The sequence below is a fragment of the Sinohyriopsis cumingii genome, chromosome 17 (genome assembly GCF_028554795.1).
Source record: "Sinohyriopsis cumingii isolate HCF-2022 chromosome 17, ASM2855479v2, whole genome shotgun sequence".
Taxonomy (NCBI): Eukaryota; Metazoa; Mollusca; class Bivalvia; order Unionida; family Unionidae; genus Sinohyriopsis; species Sinohyriopsis cumingii.
The window spans coordinates 16,548,493-16,563,608 of NC_142977.1; the positions used below are offsets into that span (position 1 = coordinate 16,548,493).

Here is a 15,116-nt window from a genome sequence, read left to right on the forward strand (position 1 = left end):
ATCAGAAATCCGTCAGTATGGTTACGATGATATATTGTGAAATGGGTCTATCAATGGGGTCGAACGTGAAAACCCGAGCATATGGGGTGGGTGCTAAACAACGCATCAACAGCAAAGGTCGTCGAAAGCAGTCGAAAGCAGTCGAAAGCAGTCAGAAACTACTCTTTATTACATCTGATAAACTTTTCTATTTTGATGACATGAATACATGTTTTCCATTCGCAGATTTTAACACAGTGTGTGAGACATCATGACGCATTCTCCGTAGAATCATACCACTGAAACAGAAGCAGAAGGAGAAGCTTAACGTTTACAGCTGCCATCTAAAGTAGCATTAACAGACAAGCTCATCAAGTGTGTATATGTATGAGTGTCAGTGTGTCTGTGTGTGTGAATTGGCTTCTTAACGTAGCTTTATCAATTTGTGTTAAGTAACATCGCTAGAATGTCTGCATTGCAGCAGTTTATAGCGATGTCGAGCGCTATGGCATCATACCGCAGACATGGTATTATGTCCTACCCAATCACATTATCCTGACACCAGCTCGACCAGTCTTAACTCTAACCTCTTAATACTGAACGCCAAGCAAGGCAACTGCTAGTAGCATGCTTTTAATAGTCTTTGGTATGACTCGGCCCAGGTTCGAACCCGCGACCTCTCAAAGCCGAGGCGGACGCTCTAACCACATAGACCAAGGAAGCAGTCATGTTAGCGTGATATTTACGGTATAAGAGGACCTTGATTCTCCCAAGTTAATGGAATCTCCATTGAAATTTAACACTGCTTTCCTGCAGCTGTATCTCCTACTTCTCTTGCTGCAAAAGCTTCTGTCTTTTTTAGTTCCTTTTCCCTGTTCAATGACCTCCAAACCTTGATGGAGTGGTCATCGCTTGCAGTTACAAGCATTTCTGGGTCTGCAGGATTAAAGACAGCTGAGTTTACGATATCAGAATGAGGAAACTTCTTCACACAAATCCCATAATGTCGGTCCCAGAGATATCCATGTTTGTCCTCCGCTCCACTTTAAAATAAATAAATAAATAAATAAATAAATAAATAAATAAAAAAGCACACATTGATGTCACGCTTAGCACTTTTACATATCTGCACATCTGGACTAGGCAAATACTACACTCTGCTACCTATGATGTAATATTTGCAAGTCTTTCTATTCAGAAGACAGAATTTTAATCAATATTTTAAATAAACATTAAGTAATTCATTGGTACCTATGCGAAGTCAACTTGACCAGCAGTAATAAATCGCCTGAAATGGAATTTCCATGTTTCGGCACCACGCCAAACATTACATTTATTTATCTCATATAAAATATAGATGTCTGTTTTACAATACGTCAAACGTATCATTCACAGACTTCTGTACATCATTAGAATTGTGTCAAGGCAATGCGTTTTCAGTGTTTGCAGATGCGTGTAAAACGTATTGTCATCAATACACTGAACTTCCGCAACAATAAGATACAAACTTATATTTTGGCAAACTTACCTAGCTACATACTCCTGGGACACGTCTAAGTCTATTTCGATATCTCTATTCCCAGGCACAAGTGCCTTTTGGGATGTCTGCATTTGACCCAGCTCCTTGAGATTGACAAGGTCTATGATGCGAATATCAATCTCTTTCGCAAGGTTATCAAGGTCCATGGGATAATCGGTTTGGTCGTCCTTCAGCCATGGACGACTATTCACATACAAAAACCTGTACAAAATGCAAGCACTTAAAAACTTCGAAGCAGAATTTGAAAATAATTAAAATTGTTACTTGTTTAATAAGAATGCTTAATTACTATGCTAGAGAAAAACAAACAAACCATTTCTGAAAACATTAATATAAGCAAACAAGTCACGGAGGTTCAAAGATTGCAGCATAACGAAAACACATAATCTAGGCAGGAACTCTAGATAAACACAGAATGACAAAATAAATATAACTGGATTTCACTCATCCTTTTAGTAACCTGTGCACTATTATGACATTTACTTTCTTTACTTGTATACCGTCCAAAATGAAGCCGAGACATTCTGTTTATAAAAAAAATGTTAATATCATATTTGTTTATATATTAATGGCCGCGATATTTCAATTTCTCTGCTGTATGTTCCTTTATAATTAAATAGAGGAATAAACTTAAATGAATGCATTCGTGAGAAACATTTGTCTGAGGGCAATCATATGTTGCTTCTCTTTAACAAGATTATGACAAACAGATGCAACGTTAAAATACAATCTTAATCTTGGGAAAAATAAGAAAAACAATTTGTCATATCTGCATTAGATATTAGCTCATTTGTCTCTTATTTACAATCCACATGTCTTTAAATTACCTTAAATTGAAAATATATATGTAAACGTCTTTTAAGACATCTCTGTAGTGTGCAACAGATGGATGCAAGATGTCGTGTGACTGATATGTATATATCGCTTTTGCTACATCCCTAATAGGTTAAATTACGAGAGTACACTTTACATGCCTTTTCTCAAGTTAGGCACATGCAAAGATCAGGAAAAGAGCAGGACTAAATTTTTCCTGAATTAAGGTTTTATAATGTCACTTTAAGATCACCATAATCAACTGAGCTTTGTTTTCAATGAGACTTGGACTTCGAGCATGAAAACATTGTCTTCAAAGTGTGTCACAAACTGCGAATATATATTACTCTCATACCCATCTTATCACGGGAATAAAAAAAGTTTTTTTTCTTCAAAAAGTTGTACAAAACTGGGAAGAGTGACTTCAAACGTTCGTTTTAAACACAAAAAACAAAAAAGTAAAAATAAATAGATAAATGTATATGTTTATATTGAATATATTGCTCAATAATGCAAACAATCTTGCAACCATTTGTTAAAGGCTGACATGGTAAGATAAGACAAATATTACATTACCACAGCTAGCTAAAATTCTACATTAAAGCACGTTCTAAGTCGCCATGTTTCTAGATTAACGCGTGTATTCAATCTCCACGATTCTACATTAACGCATGTCCTTAATCCCGAGTCGTCTTTCGTTTTCTCTCTTAACCTTTCCGTGAGAGAAAGATAAAATGTTTGACAAAGCAGTACAGTTTTGGTACATTACTTTTGCAAGTCTATTTGAGTGAATTTGCTCAAGGTTGCATAAATAATATTATTCCAATGTAGTAGTAGTAGTAGTAGTAGTAGTAGTGTTGCTACTGTTTAGAAATACATAAACAACCACAATAATATATACATGGAAAACCATATTACAAGTTTGGGCTTCTATTTTAGTAAGTTTTGTAGCGGATAATTATTATGGAGGAGTTATTATGGGGGAAAGGAACTGAAATAAAGAGTTAAAAACTGAATTTTTGCATATATATGTGTAATTTACATGGTATCCATTAAAACAAAAACATAACATTTATTTCTCCAATTTCTATGGACGTTTCGTATAAATGTGTGAGTTGTATGAAATGTGCTACAATTTATACGGAAATGTTTGTGGTATATCAAGATCCGTGTCCTGAATCTATAAAAATTAGTGTGCTCTGAATCTATATCTTTCGTGATTGTTAAAGTATTTTGCTCGGAACTATCCTGCCCGCAACATATTGTAAGTAGTCATTCCCATTTTTTTATAATTTTTTTATTATCGTAAGTGAAATCCATGCACCGATCCAAAACATAAAGAGGTTGCCAAAATAACGTTGAATGCAGAAAATATTGAACTTTAAACTCTACCTTTGATATTGACCCTAATGCTGAAATATTTTGTGTAATCTTCATTCCAAGCAGTTCTGCCACATTCCATTGAAGGTTGCATCAATATTTGCTTGTCTTTTACGCTGTGTTACGATAATGAATTCCGCTATACTTTTCTTGGTACAAAACAGTTTACTCCAGAATGAAACATTTCATCGAAATGCCAATGGATGACACCTACAAAGCAGTCTGTTCAACCATCCGTACACTCAGCAACAGACACAACAATAATTACTGCAGCTACAAAAGTAATATTAACATTGCCAAAAACCACATGAATTACCATCACACCCAACATTTAAATTAAAACATATGGAAATCAGCTGGTTACTGTATCAATATAATCTGCAAATGTTTACTTAAACCATGACTAAAATTTTAATGTAGGATTGTGGTTTTTTTAAAACAATGAGCAGTTTTAGAAGTCAACAAGGATCTAAAACGTCCTAGTACACGCGACAGGTTTCAAGTAATAATGGTTTCAAAAAGATGCTAATAGTTAACCTTTTGTCGACCGTAAAACAATAAAATGTGTGCATCGTTGAGAGTAACATGGATCAATATATATTAGATGTCACATGACGCATTATCAGACTAGTTACAAAATAAAGCTTTATTTATTGTATCAGTTAGAGGTTGTTGCTAAGAGATACAAGACTGAGTTTTCTAAATAACGTCTAAATTATGAAACTTTATTATTTTTGAACGCCATTTAATATTTACTTAAATGTTATGTCAATGTAACTCCAGCATAACTGTAAAGTTAATAAAACTGGGTTCATCAGGAATCGGTGTCAACATATATTTATTGACAGACCTGATAAAAAGAGGTTTACGTTATGCATTTACCTGTGATCGGGTGACAAGCACATCCCAATGATGTGACCGTGCATGTTGAAACTGTAATCTATATCATCACAGTCATCTCTTTCCGCCGACTGTAGGTTGTCCGGATCATCAGTTATCAGCTGCTTTGTAATTGCGTTAAAATATTTCTGCGCTCGAATCAATTTAATCTCTACTTTATGCGGTATTTGACTCCCCGATCCTCGTTTAAAGATTAAATATTTATCCGTAACATTTAAATAGTCCGAGCTTTCATGTATACACGATGAGTCACCTTTGTTTTTGTTGACTGCTGGTCCAGAGGTGTTTACTTTACTCTCACAACTTCCATTGTTGCGAATGTCATTGTCTGTAACTTGGTCGACCAGTTTAGATGTAATATATGTATCAAGTCCATTACTGTTCTTAAGGGTTTCATCATTATCAGAGACTTCTGATAAAATTTCAGGGGACGATGCAAGATCTGTAGGGTTTACAGAATACGCCGTGTTTCCTTGAATGTTCGAGTCTGAGGGAAAGGACAACACGTGTGCCCTGTTGTCCACAGCTGTAGCTGTTGCATGATATTGACATGCCTCTCTCCGATATATCGTAATGTTATTCTCCTTTTCTGATGTTTGATTAGTTGCACTGAGAGCCAGGGATTTGACCTGCATGTCGTTAAACCATGGCTGACTGCACGCCGTTCGACTTTCACGGTTCGAATCCAAATGTCCTGTTGGAACATCAGAAGAGGTTATAATCAAATCATCATCTGAGATAGACGTAAATGCCAATTTGTCTTCCATTTCACTAGCTGTGGATTTCAAGTCACGAGTAACTTTAAAACGGAATGAATGAGAATATTCTTCCCTTCCGTTCTCGCTAATTAAAGATTCCAAATCAATTGGTGATGTATTACTCGAGTTATCATTTGCGTCAGTTCGTGAAACAAAGTCTGATTCAAACTTATGCATGTAAAGGTCCAAGTCTAAAGTCTGGCTGTCTGATGAACGCGACTTTTCAACAGCCAGTCTAGAGAAGAATCTCCTTTTCAAAGAATGTTTCGAATCTGTATCACTTGATATCTGCTCCAATTCTGCTGTTACGGAATGAACACACGTTGATATCCTGCCCTTATCTTGCACAGTACTTGATTCAGTCACCTGTGTTGTCAAATCAGAGGTTTTGTGAAGAGAACAGGTTTCATCTTTCATAACATCTGCAATCATTATGCTTTTGACAAAATCATAATTCTTGTTGCGAAAGTGGAAAAGATCAATAAACATAGATTCATCTGGTGTCCCTTTGTTTCGACACACCTGAAATTCACAAATAATTTAAGCTACTATTTAGCTCTTGCTATTAATATATTATTGCAGACAATTTCTGAAGTCCATTTTATCACAACGAAGAATATGTTGTTTTTTATATATAAAAAGAACAAAATAATGATGCCCATCAATACTGTAATGCATTTTAATAGTATACCGACGTCTTGACTTCACAACGTCATATTAATGGAATATGGGATCCAAGTATCGAGTTCGCACGGTTATCTTCTCATTTCAATTTGACATGACTCATATACCTCTGTTTGAAGCACGTGATTTCAATCACTTGTCCTACCACAGGGTATGATTCTGAAACCCATATTTAAAGATGGGGGAAGGAAGTACAAGCTGACGAATAGAAAATATTAACACGAATGGAACCTATCTTGCACGCGTAATAATCACACAGAATCACATAAAAACAGTGTGTAACAAATATTGGCGAAAATCGGTGATAAGGATTACCTTGTTCAGCAAGATTGTTGAACATGAGGTTTCAGGTCCAGTCCAGTGAAAATTTCCAGATACGTAGCAGCAGTCGTTGAACCACGATCCATACAAACCAAATCGCGTATTGGTCACCTGGCTTATCATATCAAAGTTCTCTAAATGTTTACCAAAAAAGATACAGAAAGCGAACATTCAATCCTTTGTGACTCAATCGAACATAAATTTATCATGTACAGCAAACTGCATATTTTGGAAAGCAGGAACGTGGGAGAAAGACAAAACAGTTTGTGTAACACACACACACACACACACACACACACACACACACATATATATATATATATATATATATATATATATATATATATATATATATATATATATATATATATATATATATATATATTAAATTAAGTAGAGATAGAAGTAATAAGGATTGATATTAAGAGATGGAGGAATACAGCATCAACTAAATGTACGTGCATGAGAACATTATATTTTTGTAAAGTTATCATTAGCGCGGCAATTTTATGTCCATATCACTTAGAATATTCCTGGCAGCTGATAAACCTATGCACATATCGTAACGGAAAATTATTCATTAAATTTAATTCAGTCAATGGTGCAGAAAATTCGTGTTTCGTAAATATAGTCAATAAAAACAGAAGAATCACTGACGCAGTATCCCCATCTCTACTGAATTTGCTTCGTGTTACTTACCCTGAAGACTGAAGATAACAATCTCTCCAATATACCCGTTATTTTCCTCGAGAACTCCAGACACAAGTAAAAGCGTGTCGTCCTCGTTGAACTGTGAGAAGATGGCGCATATCCATTTGTACCTTCTCATGTCAGCCTGATGCTTGATTGAGCAAGGATTGCTGTTGACCCATACCTTGTAGACAATTACAAATACAAGGACTAAATATTTTGTTCTTTTTTTAAATTAGTCTATTCTACCTAGACGGGTTTAAAGTGTTTATCTTTATTTCTGTAGTTTAGTTATTTATTTCGTTTGCGTGTGCGCTGTCAGACCAATTTATAATGTCATGCCGCCAACTGTACAAGATTGTTTTTAAAGATTTCGGGGAAAGAACATTTGGTGTATTTTCACGAAAAACAAGGAAAATCTGACTTACATATGGAATGCAAAAGGGTTTTTGATCAATATATTTAAATATATATTAGCATACGATACATGTCTATATTTTCGACTATACGACACCAGAACGTATATCAGGCTGTATAATGTTGGGAGTAGAACTGTTCAACAATCTAATAATCATGGTGGGGAAGGGGGGGGGGAGGGGGGATACAAGGTAAATATTACTTCACTTAAATCTAATACAGGAAGAAAGGACTTTATTTACTTTGTGAGTGATTAGGTAAAATTTACACATCGATTAATACCCAACCATGATCATTTAATCCTTATAATTTCATTTTCGCCCGTCAAATCAACTTATTCCATCAACAAAGCATTCCAATTTAAGAAGCGCGTACTTTCCTTTCATTCGCCGCTTCACATCGTTCCATAATACATAACCTGTACAGAATCACGCCAATATTGACTACTGTCACAGTTAGTTTATTCAGAAACTTAATACTTTACATCTTAGGCAATGGTTACCGATGGCTTCAACACATTTAGTTCATTTACAACATTATTGCCAAATTTTAGTCAGTCCCATCTGCTACATCAGATGACCATGACCTTACATACTAACAGCCGATAAGGAATGTACTAGTGTGCTAGATTAAATTTTCAATCAAACCTTAAATCATAATGGATTTTATCAATTAACAACATGGGAATATGAACAAGATGATGCTATCCCTTACTAACAAAGAGGTAACAATTAAATAAATTGTATACAGAAATAACATTTTATATCATTCTCAAAAGCGTTAATACTTGTGAAGACCGGTTCAGTGATCAAATGTCAAATGAAATGTAACTACTGTCACAGTGACGTTTATTCGGCAACTTCATCCTTTACATATTAGGCAATGACTACCCGTGGTGGCAGCACATTTCTTTTCATATAAAAAAAAATACATTCTTTTTTTTAGTATAGTATGTCCTATACAGGAATAACATTTTTATCTTTTTCATCAGCGTTAATACTTAACAAGACCAATTAATTTATCTAATCTGAAATTAAATGTGCAGTTGTTAAATGTAGAGTTCCTCGCAAAACCGGCCATATGTTTTGTTTGGTTGCTAAGTTGAGTGCTGGAGTGCTGGAAGGAATTAATGACTACACATTCAAAAAAATTTAAATTAGCAAAACAATCACCTTTATGGATCATTATATACATTTTGCAATGGTGTTAAGTTACATTGTTGGAGATGGTAGTTTTACCATTTAAAAACTTTTTTTCAGTCGTTGAATAATGGTCTCATAAATATTTGTGTTTATTTTTGTGTAAGTGGTCATATTCACCAAACCACCAACATCCACACACATTTCACGATTTTTTAAATAAACAAACAAAATTAAAATATATTTTTTTAAAATACCATTGAAAACGCCATTACCCCATTTTGTGTTTCGTTTAGGAGACTCTGAGTATTGATTTATTTCAATAGCTTTTTAGTCCTCCTCAGATAATTTCTCGAATCTTGGTTTACACCCTCAGCGGCCTCAAAATTGACTGACCCAGTTCTTTCGCTATTATTGCTGTTGTTGTGTATGGCTATGGTGACTGAGGTCATTCGGTGCTATGTGAGAGAATTTATCAATCTCTGTTGCTCTGTTTCATTTTCAACGTTTGCAACATCCATCACATTGTAATCAAATCCATCTTCATCTGCTTCAATCGCTGCTATTATTTCTTTTAACTCCTTGTGATCTAAATGTTCAAAAAACTCCGCAGAAAATTGCAGTGAAAAATCACTGCAATCAGCCATTTTGCGCGACTATGTAGCAGACGAACCTCAAATTGTAAACTATGCATTTCAATCAAAGAATATTTGAAATAGTAAAAAAATAGTATTTTATATTTATTTGCTGAATAAAAAAAAAAGATTTAAAAGCTGAAACAATCGTTTCACAATGACGTGTCTGCAATGTTTATTTATATTGCAAACAGTACAAAAGCCGAAAGTAGTCCCATAATTTAATGATGTGTAAAAACTTCCATGCCAGTATCACGTGACCGTTTACAGCCATTCGTATTGCAGAAAATCCATTTCATTTATAAAAATTGGAATCATGAAGTCATGAAGTGTCCAATTATTAAAAAGCTGAAAAAAAAATTATGTTCCGAACGACATTAGCCATTAGTGTATACCAGATATTAATGGAATCTACGTCCATGAAAGACCACACAATATGAGATGGCGCAGAGACGATGAGAACATCTTCAAGAAAAGACAGCCTGGCTCTTATTTCCACTGGTAAAAACAAACTCTAAAACACATATTCTCTTAATTCGATGAAATATTTATATAATGATCCATCTTTATAAACTCCTTTATAAATGCATGTGCTATCAACTGCCGACTACACAAGGATTCTCAGTCCACCAACTCGTAAATTTCATCACAGATAGATTTTTTGGTCTACGTATGGCTCCTGATCTATCCAGAACCAAGCACAATCACTTAAGTTACAGCTACTATACAATACAGCTGTGATTGTCAATACTTTTACATGCCTACTTTTATCTGAACTATTCCTACAAAAAATACGCACAAATAATGTGTGATAAACAAAGTAATGCACAGGGTATACATCTTCAAATCTAAGCTAATGCCACTGAAGTAATGGACATTGTAAAATTAATTATTTTCCCTGTTTGTATTCCAATGAAAACTTTTCTATGCTGTTTTACATTGGAATAATTTACTCTCTTCAAAGAATATGATATTACATTGAGTAGATTTTAGTTGGAATTTTATTCCAATGTTCTCTTAGAGCTAAACATCAGCACACTACTGATTATACGGTTTTGAAACAGACCGGAAATGAGCTTTAAGATTACGAGAATGGAACCATTCTCTTGCAATCAAACGGTAAAATGAAATCAAACAAAATAAAATCATCTTACTTAAAGGACGACACTATCTAAAGAGCCTGATTTCTACCGGAAAGAACCTGGGCCTTAATGCACATTCACTGAGCCGAAAGTGTCTACAGCCTGGAGATTTTCAATGCTTGTATTGGTAGATTTTACAAACAAACTTTAAAAGAAGGCCAAGACGTCAAGCATGATAGCAATATCGTCACATCTTATTCTAGATTGCACATTATTTCGTCTGTTGTATATTGTATATCGGCCTATTATAGTGCGCCTTAGGACAAAGCGATTATAACTATGCTTTAACTATTACAATAACTGATAGCTACACCAAACAAGGTGTAACTTCAATAAAGAGTGACCAGAGGAACACATCTTACACACTTTTAATGTGAATATGCCGATGCTTGAATATCACTAAGAGTGGTAGGAGTGAAACATCATCAAAATACTTGTGCATGTCTGGAAAAGGTCAGAAACCATATGTCCAGTATAAACAAGAAATATATATATGGGAGTCATAAAATTAGGTCAATATACATTGCCAAAAATACCTTGATAAATCTATCCCTTGAGCTAGAAGCAAACATGTTGCCGTTGTGTGAGAAACTGATATGCAGTACTTCGTCAGTGTGACTTTGCAGAACTTGACTCTCCACAGCCGGCGTGTGATAGTAGAGTCGCTTGTATTCCTGCACCCACGACACTTTTCCTGGCGCCATGGGCATAGATCGTGCTATTTTCCAACGGCAGTAAAATAAGTCCTTCCATAAAATCTCATCAAACGCCACTCTGCACCAGGCCTTGCATACCCGCGCCACTTTTCCTAATGTCAGGGCCGGTAGATAGCATAAGATTTTGAGAAGTATATCATCAGATAAGCTCTGCCATGCAGACAGCTCTTGTTCCTCTTTTTCTGCTTCCATTAGCACTGATGGAGATAAATGACGATATTTACAAATAACACGGAAGAAATTTCAAATGTCATTTCAAGTTCAGCAAGCTTTACTTATGTCGCTTTCAACGTGTGAAATTGTACAATAATCCCATGTTTTTGTTTTTCATCGTTTTTTATGAGCACGAGATTGCTGTCATTAACACTTCAAGCAACTATTTTTTGGAGCAAATTAATGATCATATTCCCAAAGCAGACTCGGCTAAATTTACCATGTCACAATCTTAATTGCAATTTTTTAAACCTCGATTAACATCTGTCATAATAACAAATTTCCCTTCTTTGTTTAAACATGTTATAACGGACAGCGGAACAATTCGTTAAAATTTACCCAATACTTAACTCTTGACATACTGTCCTCTCTTATAGGTGTCCTTAAAATGTAAAATAATCGCTACTTATGCAACCTGATTGTGTCCATCATTTACGATATGACCACTACCAATGTTCTGAAATTAAGCTCGCCTTTTTTCAAAAATAGTAAGGACCTTGCAATTAAAAGATGTTACAAATATATTTTGTTTTGCAATACCATTTTATCACGTTCGCACACAAGATAATGAAATTTAGATTCCACTTTACAATACAGATATTGAAAGAAGTAGCAGTTATATGTTCAGATCGGCTCGGTTTTCATATGACACTTGAAAAAGGACGATCTTTAATCGGAATATACACCATAATTATTATTATTATTATTATTATTATTTAATGTACAATCATGTCATGTTTAATCACATGATCTTGTGTGATAGGTGTCATGTGTGATGGAGATCTGGTTATAAAACGAGTCCGATATGTAAATGAAATAGCAAGCTAAGATATATCATAACGCATTTATATCTTCAAGTTATTGTTTTTACGGGCCACTCACCTTAACAAACTTACGCCATGATCTTTAACTGATATCATGCTGTCTCACAATGCTCAGCATCTATATACCAAGCCTGGTCAAGATCTACTATTACTGGTTTAATTCGTTACTTTCGTAGCTAGGTCAGTTTTAAGCTGCTTAGCAAACTGCTTAAAAATGCAGCTGAAATAAATAATCAAGCCGAGCAAACCCCAGTTGAATCAAAATCCACTCGTTTGTTCACATCACTGTCTTTGCATGCAATCATGCTTTACAAACCTAAGCCATGATCCTTCAGCTTGAACAAACGGTTACACAATGAATGTTAACAGATTCATTCGAGATGTCACTGACTTTCAAAAACAGGAACCTAACCTACATTATCGAAATAATAGTACTCAGGTACCCAAACACCGGACGAAGAAAATAAGTGCCCAACAAAATGCTGCGATCCGACCAAACAACTTCGTAAAGTCTAGAAATTTTTTGAGAGTTATGCGGTATTTGGAGCAATAATGTACTTGTACACAAGCTATAAAAACACAGAATTTATTTATTTACAAAAGAAAGTAGTTCTTTTATTCACGTGAATGCTATATGTGTATTATCGCGCGCGTTCAGTACCGGGGAATACTGAACGATTCTGTCAATGTAAAGTTAACGGGGAAAAAAATGAGCATATAATAAAACATAATACATACTACACAAAACTACTGTCATCTGAAAGGTACGAATTCTACGTATTCTTTCTATAATACATTTCAATCTTAGTACAGAAAACAGGCAGCGCATTGGAAACCAGGATCACGGTATTCCACCCATAAATCACTATCAGTAACTTACATGGATATATGCTCAGGCATTAACTGATAATACTGTATTTGTCTTAAATGCATTACAACGTATTTCAAAATACACACAGTTTACGTTTTGAGCACAATATATAGTGTCGCTTTCGATTTGTATACCTAAGAGTACAGTAGGTTGTTTACCGTTTACAAACAAACTATAATCTAAACACAATGAATTACTTTAAAAAATGTACAAACATATTTACCAGCTGAAGCCATGAATAAACGATCTTTTTGTATCTGGTAGTACTTCCATAAAGTACAACAATCTTCAGAGACAAAACGTTTGTTTACCTTCTGCCGCTGCTATATACGGTGACTAGGTCAATAATGCTCGTATTGATTTGCATCCGTACTAAACGGAAAGCGTTCTATACATTGCAACAGCTTCACGAGACAAACGCCATGTACGAATACCGTAAATCCTAGGTAATGAGTACAGCAGGTAGGCCATGGAGTAGGCCGATAAATCAACCCCTCGCCCGCGATGATATTCATTTCGGTTTAGGGGCTGATATCATCAATTTATTAAAAAGCTACAAAACTTCGCAGAAAATTTGTTTGCACACATCGGTGTACATTTTCTACACTTACCCGTATTTGGAGCTGCTGGCGGCTGAAAGATTCTTTTGGTGATATGTACATTTTGTTTGGTGACTTGTAAATCCACGTGGAATAGCATAACAATCGGTCCTCTGGCCATTTTGAATTTCGCGCTGGATATGGCTGTTACCAATTACCGGTATGTGTCTAAAGAGTACACAGCTTTGTTCCGGAAAGATTTGCATGCAGCAGATTGCACATTTTTATGATGAGGTGACATTCTACCCACATATCGTCCATCAGTATCAAAACGGATCGGTGGTGGTTGGATGGTGGGTGGGTTATTTATCGAACTAGCCATGGAGGTGATACAAGTATTCACGAGTTTAGGCTTCACGATCCTGACCAGATTGTGAATTAAAGGTTTGGAAAATTTGCGTGTTCTAGATGGAAACGAGCCGTAGCACCACCTCAGAATCTCGATTGATCCATTAAAAAACTTTATTTGTGAAACAACCAACACTTTTATCCTGGATTCTTCAGGGGAAAAAAATTACTCGCGCATTCAGTAATTACAAACAAGAAGCCAACAAGTTTGATATATATGTGTGTGTGTGTGTGTGTGTGTGTGTGTATGTGTGTGTGTGTGTGTGTGCAATTGGGTTCATGGTTAGAGCTTGTTTTTGCCCATCAGTTATTTGTTTAGTATTTTCTTTGGATAATTTAAGTTTAATATGCTACATGCCAGGGGAGACGACAACGGGTTGCAGTGTATATTCCTTGGCAAACCAAAATAAGCTTCCAACGCAATTGCCTGTAATACCTAGTTAATATCATTTCTTTACTTGTATTTTCTTCAAAAATAAAAAACGTGATACACTCATATTAAATTATTGAATCTCATAATAAGAATAATATTTTAAGTGTTTTATAAATTATATTATGTCCTTATTATGTCTGATCCGTGTTCTTCAATGCAACTTAATCGGAATCTAGTTTAAAGGGGACCAGAAACAAAAATTTTACTTTTATGTATGTAATTCTCTACAAATTTTAATTGGACTGTGATGTTTATAAATTAAATATCGTAGGCGGGTAGTGATTATATTGCACGGAAGACACCACGATTCTGTAAATTGCGGAGTTTTTCCGAGCTTCGATGAGACGATAGATCACGTGGTCCCGTGACGCAATACTAGCCAGTCCTCAAATACAAACATATACATGGCGAGCGAGACAGACAGGAAGAAACCAGATTTCGGTTGCTCATTCAAAAATTTAATATGCTTCCGAGTTATGCTCATAACTATATCTGTTGAAATGTGTTAACAATGTGTTTTAGACCTGACATCAGAAAAGTACAACAGCAAGAAAGTTCTCATATTTCATATTTTGGAATTTAAAAAATGCAATGTAATTTTTAAATAAATACTTATACATCGTGTGCTGTGCAAAAATGTGATAAGAATTAAGTGATGGTGCCCAGTGTAAAATTAAAAATTTACCACACTGCAATAAATTCATTTAAAAAGGA

The 15,116-nt window shown here is 35.1% G+C and overlaps 1 protein-coding gene across 1 annotated transcript; it reads right to left on the reverse strand.

The window, feature by feature from the left end:
- Positions 1 to 140: 140 nt before the first annotated feature.
- On the reverse strand, positions 141 to 13,356 carry LOC149777818 (F-box/WD repeat-containing protein 5-like). The gene is made up of 7 exons (XM_089938880.1): positions 13,246 to 13,356; positions 10,935 to 11,311; positions 7,075 to 7,249; positions 6,370 to 6,509; positions 4,595 to 5,892; positions 1,508 to 1,720; positions 141 to 1,022 (listed from the first exon to the last, which is right to left on the reverse strand). Exons 1-7 carry the CDS (start codon positions 13,256 to 13,258, stop codon positions 776 to 778), a joined length of 2,463 nt encoding a protein of 820 aa, XP_089795006.1. The 5' UTR covers positions 13,259 to 13,356; the 3' UTR covers positions 141 to 775.
- Positions 13,357 to 15,116: the final 1,760 nt, after the last annotated feature.

Coding starts and splice junctions, on each gene's coding strand:
- LOC149777818 (XM_089938880.1), bottom strand. Junction 5,893..6,369: donor CAACAATCTTGCTGAACAAG/GTAATCCTTATC, acceptor TGTGAATTTCAG/GTGTGTCGAAACAAAGGGAC. Junction 1,721..4,594: donor TGCTTGTCACCCGATCACAG/GTAAATGCATAA, acceptor CATTTTGTACAG/GTTTTTGTATGTGAATAGTC.